The 7,442-nt window shown below is 42.3% G+C and overlaps 1 protein-coding gene across 1 annotated transcript; it reads left to right on the top strand.

The window, feature by feature from the left end:
- Positions 1–6,233: 6,233 nt before the first annotated feature.
- Positions 6,234–7,182, top strand: LOC119319365 (NDR1/HIN1-like protein 2). The gene has a single exon (XM_037593856.1). It carries the CDS (start codon positions 6,316–6,318, stop codon positions 6,901–6,903), a length of 588 nt encoding a protein of 195 aa, XP_037449753.1. The 5' UTR covers positions 6,234–6,315; the 3' UTR covers positions 6,904–7,182.
- Positions 7,183–7,442: the final 260 nt, after the last annotated feature.

Below are 7,442 nucleotides of genomic sequence, written 5' to 3'. Positions count from 1 at the left end.
TGGGCCGAGCTGACGTGGCGGGGGCGCCCGGGCCGCCCCATATCCACCCTACATTATGGCTGGATATGACGGGCGCCGGACAACCCGGGCTTTTGAGGCCGGGTTGAGGCCTCTGAGTGGGGTCGATTTTTTGACCGATCAGTGATCGGGCGTTTGAGGCGGTTTTGAGGTGCCCGGTTGTAGATGTTGTAAACTAAAAGTTGTTAAGCAGCCCAAAATAAGAGATAATAGAGACCACCTAAAGCTGAGGCATGTTAACTGAATGTCACATAATAAACCCATGTATATCCTGATATTGTTAAAGATCTTTGGTTTCCAAATCAAAAAGCTTGGAATGCTAATCTGATGTACTCTTTCTTATTCTTCAGACTCCTATAGTTGTAGCTGTTGGGCAAGATGATTTAATTTGGAAACTAACACCTGCAGGAAATTTCTCCTCCAAAAGTGCATATAAGCATTGCTTCAACAACCTTCACCTATACCGGGTAGGCAACGACCAAAAGAGGTTCATCCACAAACAATTGCTCTTCTAAACCAAGTTTGGAAAGACAAACTCATGGTGCCACGGGTTCAGACATTTGCTTGGAGGCTTGTTAGGAAAGCGCTTCCTACGGGTAAGAGAGCAAGTAAATCCTCTAAACACATAAATAAAAATTGCTCACCATGCTTTTCCTTTGCCCTTTCTCTAAAACAGCCTGGTTTTGCTCACCATGGTTTATTAAAATAGAAATCCTTACTATACATAATCATTCTATTCCTGACATGATCCAAACTTTGCTTAACTTAGGTCATCCAGATATTAATCTTTCTAACTTATATACTTTTCTGTGGTGCCTTTGGAAGTCTCGAAAGGTGCCTTTGGAAGTCTCGAAACGATGTTCTCTTTGCTACAAAATATTGCAGACCCTTTCAGGTGTATGCAATAGCAAATGCAATCATACAAAGAACCATATTAGGAGAGAACCCCGGTGAAGATCATGGTGCGCATTGCTTACAGGACCAACTGGTGCAACCAGTGATAAAAAATCTGGACTCTTTTACAGGCAACACAATCTTCTGTGACGCTGGATGGAAAATACGACCAGCCAACACTTCTAATCAGGCAAGAATTGGAGTCTTTATCCAGGTCCAAAATGACGATCGCATACAGCAAATTCACATTGCCACAATGTCCCCTCCTGCTTCTTCTCCTCTTCAAGCCGAGACTTTTGGTCTTATGCTTGCAACCAAGCTGGCTGGCATACATACTCAATATTCAGGATCCTCCCTTCTTCACAGATTGCTCAGTGTTAGCTTTGACAGCAAAAACGACGAACATTCTCTCTGCTCCCGGTCCTTGGGACAACAGGCCGCTACTTGCTCAAATACAAAATAGTCCTTCTTTCCAGCATAAAAAGTTGCTCACATCTACAGGGAGAACAACGTCAAGGCCCATCATCTTGCACGCCTACCTTTGAAAGTCCAAAATAGACCTGTATTATTTCATTGCTTATATTTTGATGCAGGTCTTTGTTCAGTCAGGGAAACCTTTCTGTATCCAGCGTGTTTCCTTTCATGCTTGTCTCAGTAAAATGCTCCTAACTTAATAAAATATGTTTGTTAAAAAAAAAAGAACCCATGTCACCTGGAGCCCCGCAAGGAGACCTCATGTTCGACGCCCGCAGGTGTCAAACAACGGAGGCAAAGCACAGGGTCGGGTGCATTGGGCCTGCCCAACAAGCGTTATTGTACTGGACTAAGATATGGTTACTGTAGCAATCTAAATGTACACTTTAGTAGTCCGTTTACTGTAGTGGCCCGTTTTTGGTCATTAATTCCTTGCAAGTGATTATTTTTTGTACCGGTCATACCAAATGGTGGGATGCAGCGGCAACAATGAGTGTGTGGATACAACTATGTCAATTGGGAAGAACGTCTATAAGCACTACTCCCTCCATTTTTGTATACAAAGCCATTATCAAAATTACAATTTGCAGCTATACAAGGTCACTAACACAGTCGATGTAAAATTGATGAGGTTTGCATCGTACTAGCAACTGAAGACATTAATACCTCATGCATGCATGCGGGAGTGAGAAAAATTGATTTGCATGCACCATATTAATCAACCAACGAGGAGTGAAAGAGTTGTCTTTTTATGTGTTGAGAGAAAAATACACATTAATTAACACGTCAAGCAAGGAGAAAAGACTAATTTGCAATATTGGTTTAAGTAGCCATTAATTTCTATCTTGGTACTTGTAATATGGATTTGTGGCCTTGTATATAAAAAAGGAAGGAGTATTATAGATCGTCAAGCAGTGCATGTGCTAGCAAATTATAGTTATTGCAATAAGCTTTCTTTGGTTTGGATGCACGAGCCTCCTGATGTGTTGGTCATTAAGTTTGTAGATGATGTATCTATTACTTCAGATAAATAAAGCTACTACCTCCGTTTCAGTTTACAAGTTCTACGCGTATATCTATGTTGTCAATTTTATCATCCTAATGTAAACTATATAACACAAAAATTATATCGTTTGAAAATAGAACATCTGAAGTTTATATTGGTATATTTTTTGTAATATATGACTTGTATTAGGTTGGTCAAATTGATGACCTAAGAGTACGCGCACGCCCTGTAAACTGAGAGAGAGGTAGTAGTCATGATGGTCTTTTCTAAGAACATGTTTTTTCACGTTATTTTTTTCACTTTTTTTTTTAGAAATTTCTGTGGTATAAACAAATTTTTATGTATAGTGAACATTATTTCAAAACACACACTGAACATCTTCTAAACATACAATCAACATTTTAATAATACATAATGAACATTTCATATTATACGATGATTTTTTTAATATATGATGAACATATTAGAAAAATATTAATGTGTATGTTGAAATTTTTTCAAATATTCACTGAAAATTTTGTACTCCCTCCGTCCCAAAATAAGTGACTCAAATTTGTACAAAGTTAATACAAATTTGAGTCACTTATTTTGGGATGGAGGGAGTAGTATACTTTGAACAAATTATTAATACACATTATACATTTGTGTAACATAGTATGAACAAATTTCAAAAACAAACTTAACATTTGTATTATTCGAGGAGCAATTTCTAATATACAATAAACATTTTTATAATGCATGGTGAACTTCTTGTAGTATACCGTGAATATTTTCTTAATATTTAATGAACATTTTTGTAACACTTAATGAACTATGTATATTACACGAAAAAAATAAACAGAAAAGTAAAAAGTAAAATAAAATAAAATAGAAATAGAAATAGAAATAGAAACAGAAACAGAAAAAGGAAACAGAAAAGATAAGAAACAACGAAGCGACCGTGAGCCGGCCCAAACCGGGGCGTCGAGAGGAAGAGCTTTAGCGAAGCCACTACATTTTGAAGCTAACGAGCGTCAAATAGGATCTGCCTGCAAGGTTCACTTTCTTGGCCTGCAAGTGCGCCAAGTGATACGGCTAGCCGCCGCCATGTGTCCCATGTTTGGCGCCCCTCTGAATTTTAATTTTATCTTTTTGCACATGTTTTCATGTTTTTGATGATTTTCTTGCTTTTTGATTTTTTGTTCGTTTGAGTTTTTCCAGGTTTTGGAGAAAAAAAAAGCACAAATTAGCTTTTCACACAAGCACAGATTTGCTTTTGAGAAAGCACACCTATGCTTCTCAAAAAGGAAAAAAAAACTATGATTCCACAAAAAGTATAGATTTGCTTCTCACGGATGTATAGATTTGCTTCTACGAGAAGCAGAGTTGTGCTTCTCAAAAAGGAAAAAAATATGCTTCCGCTTCGTGTGGAAGCACAGATTTCTCCCACGAGAAGCGCAAATGTGCTTTTAGGGAAAAAATAAGTTTGTGCTTCTCGTAAATGCAAAAAATACGTGAAAACTGCAACCTTATTTCCGGACTCTGTTTTTTTAATGTTATTCTTTTTTACCTTTTTTGTTTTTGTTTTACCAGTTTTTGTTTTTTTGTATTTTTTTGATTTCTCGTTTTCTTTTTACCTGAAAAAAGTTTGTGAAACCTATTAACATGGGTTTAACTTCGAAGATCTCAACGCGAGAAATTCAATGATGAAACGGATCAAGATTTGAACGCACGGTTTGTAAGATTTCGATATGCAGTGCACCACTTGTCAACGCCTGAGAAGGTAGGGAATGACCTTTGCAAGGGGTTACTTAACTAGTGAGTTCGTACATATACGCCCTTCCATAAAAAGCATACATATACGCTGCCACTAAAATATTTGTCTAAAATTTCTGAAAGCAATATTTTTTATCTGGGGCCACACACATACATATATGCTTACATTTTATTCTAAAACTTCGAAGCGTGTTAATTTTGGCAGGCAAAACACCTCACTCGCCCCCTAACATGTTTATTAATAAACTGGGCCATTAAGGTGGGTTGTGTACACTTCGTGATGTTTTGGAAGCTGATGAAAAGAATAAACAAGAAACTTAAAAAAACAGAAACATGAAAAGTACTCCTTTTCGTCCCATAATGTAAAACATTTTTTCAAACTACTTGCAAAAACATGTTACATTATGGGACACAGGAAGTATTTAACTGCACCGAGTTTGCTCAAACAAATTGGACGCATAACCTGCTTGATTCTAAGGAGAAAAATCTGATTGTGGGCTCAAACTAATAAGCTGGTTGTCAAATTGATTGTTCCTTAGCGGTTCATAAAGCGAAGACTCATTCTTCTTTTTCTTAAATACGCATGAGTGTACGTATCATATATTAAAAAGGATAGGGAAGTCTTCCTCCGCGATCTCGGTTACAGTTTAATTACAAGCCATCTAACGGCCACCTCCATCATAATAATTGTCCTATGTAGACTACTCACTACTCGCCCATGTTGCCACCTTGTTGAAGAACCCCTCAGCTACACCGCGTAGTAGGCCTGCCTGAATCCGTATTCGTCCCTCACCAACAAGTCGATGTAAAACCTGTCGTGTGGAAGGCATAGCTCCGTCGAACACCATGACATTGCGGTGTTTCCAAATTTCCCACAAGGCGAGGAGGCACATGGCCCTCACCGCCTTCCGATGCTCTCCACTCTCTTCGTGCCTGATGCACCAGTCAGGTAGTGTCTCTTGCGATAGTGGGGCCCTTTCCGACTTTCCCATAGTCTTGCAAATCCGTGTCCAGGTCTCTTGAACAAAGACACAACCAAGCATGATGTGATTCATGGTCTCCTCATGCTGGTCACACAACGGGCAGCCGCTTTGGTGCGGTAGTCCTTTCCTTGCTAATTTGTCGGACGTCGTCCTTGATGGCAAGCCATGCAAAGAAGCGGCACTGGTTAGGTGCCCTGGACTTCCATGTAAACGCAGCTGTAAGCGCCACTTTCAGCCATTTTGCTAATCTGAGTGCTCCTATTTTTTTTCTTTCAAATTTAGACTTTAGCAAAGGACAGGAAACAAATCGCCTCAAGAGCTCCTATATAGCCTAGCCACTAGTACAACCCACATTATATATATATTTTTATACATTTCTAGAAATATGTGGTTATTTAATACTTCCTTCATCCCATATGATCTTATTACAACCGATATCATCTAAACATATGACCATAGTCCATTTAAATAATGAAAAATATTCATATATTGCAAACAATGGGATATGCTCATACACATCATTATGAATGTTCATATATTTCAAATAAAATATGCATATCATGTATAAAAGTAAATATTCATCCTTCTTGGGTTCTTGTAACGATTCTTCTGATCAATGAATTTGGCTGCTCTACTGCCAATGTTCAAAAAAAAAAAAAACTCAAGAAGGCGCGAGACCTTTCTCCGGAGTCCTCCGCATTCTTGGGTTCTTCCGTAAACCCCCGTCTTTTGATCCAAAAGTAAAAAAAGCTCCACATGTGATGTGAGCGCACCATTCGTGGGCTGTCAATATGCTTTCCCTTCCTTGCCGCGCATCGATTCCTACGTAGGAGTGAGCCAGAAGGATTCCAAAACCAAAGCTCCGCCCAAACTCTAGAGCCCACGGCGAATTGACCGCTGCCTGTGAAAGAAAAGAACTGGTTGCACCACCGCCACGGCCGGCGGCTCGTCGCATGCAAAACGTACCAAAACCGCCTGCTACGTATACTCCAACCACAGGCTGTGACACCTCGCAGAAACCTCTCCTCGCCACTCAAAGCATCGCCCCGCAGCTCACTATATAGAGACGCGGCGACGCAATCCGTTTCCAGCAAGCCAAGACAGAGCACCTCTCTCTCCCACAGAACCTAGCTAGCTCAAGCAGTGCGTCGTCTTGAGCTCCGGGGCGAAGGAAGGAAGGGATCAATGGCGGGGCCACTGAGCGCGACGCGGCGCACGCGCCCGACGCCGGGGCAGTGCATCGCGGCGACGCTGTTCGCGCTGCTCGTCGTGGTCGCCATCATCGTCATCACCTGGCTGGCGGTCCGGCCCGGGAAGCTGCAGCTCTCCGTCGACCACGCGGCGGTCCGCGGCTTCAACTTCACGTCGGGGGGCGCGCTGCAGGGCACCTTCGCCCTCGTCCTCCGCGCCTACAACCCCAACAAGCGCACCGCCGTGTACCGCTCGCTCGACGTCGGCGTGTGGTACGGAGACACGTACCTGGGCGGCGCCGAGGTGCCGGGGTTCCGCCAGCCGCCGCGCAACGAGACGAGGATCGTGGTGGCGGCCCCCGCGGCGCGGGAGCCGGTGCCGCGGGACGTGGAGCGGGAGATGAAGAAGGACCGGTCCGCCGGGACGCTGCCGCTGGACGTGCACGTCCGGGGCAAGGTGTGGTTCAAGTACGGCCTGGTGAGGACGCGGCGGTACAAGATGCGCGCGAGCTGCCCGCTGGTGCCCGTCGACTTCGCCTCGCCCAGCTCCTTCGACCGGGTGTACTGCCACGTGCACATCTGAGTGGTACGTACGTGGTGCTGGTGCAGGGCCGCGCGACGGGGAGTCCCGTGCACGTACATATTATGCGGTGTGTGTTTGCTTTGCTTGTGTGGTGTGTTTGGTCAGAGGATTCGTTCCCCATGCTTGGATTATTGATTTGATGGTACATGTTGTTTTTATTCAATCTTCATTTGTATTACGATTGGGTTTGTGTATTCTTTGATGTAACTAATCAGACCTTCCATGGATTGTCACACATTCAAGTGCCGAATTCTTTATGAAAAATTGCAAGTGTATGCCTATACACGACATAGGGCTATCCTTTTTTTCTCTCTAATAAGAACATCAAGCATATCATTTTCGTGCAACTTCTCCAAGCTCACTGCCAACAGACACCACCTTTAGGCTGGTCATAGTGGGAAGTAACTTATACTAGTGCCATGCATATGACACTAGTCTAAGTTACTACATTCATAATGCAAAGTATCTTAATAGTAGTGTCATAGATAGTTTCATTTATTGCCTCATAGACTCATTTTACTTCGGAAAACGCTATGTTA

The sequence above is a fragment of the Triticum dicoccoides genome, chromosome 6A (assembly GCF_002162155.2).
Source record: "Triticum dicoccoides isolate Atlit2015 ecotype Zavitan chromosome 6A, WEW_v2.0, whole genome shotgun sequence".
NCBI classification, from domain to species: Eukaryota; Viridiplantae; Streptophyta; class Magnoliopsida; order Poales; family Poaceae; genus Triticum; species Triticum dicoccoides.
Note: the sequence above shows the minus strand (reverse complement) of the source record. Positions and strands in the feature narration are given on the sequence as shown.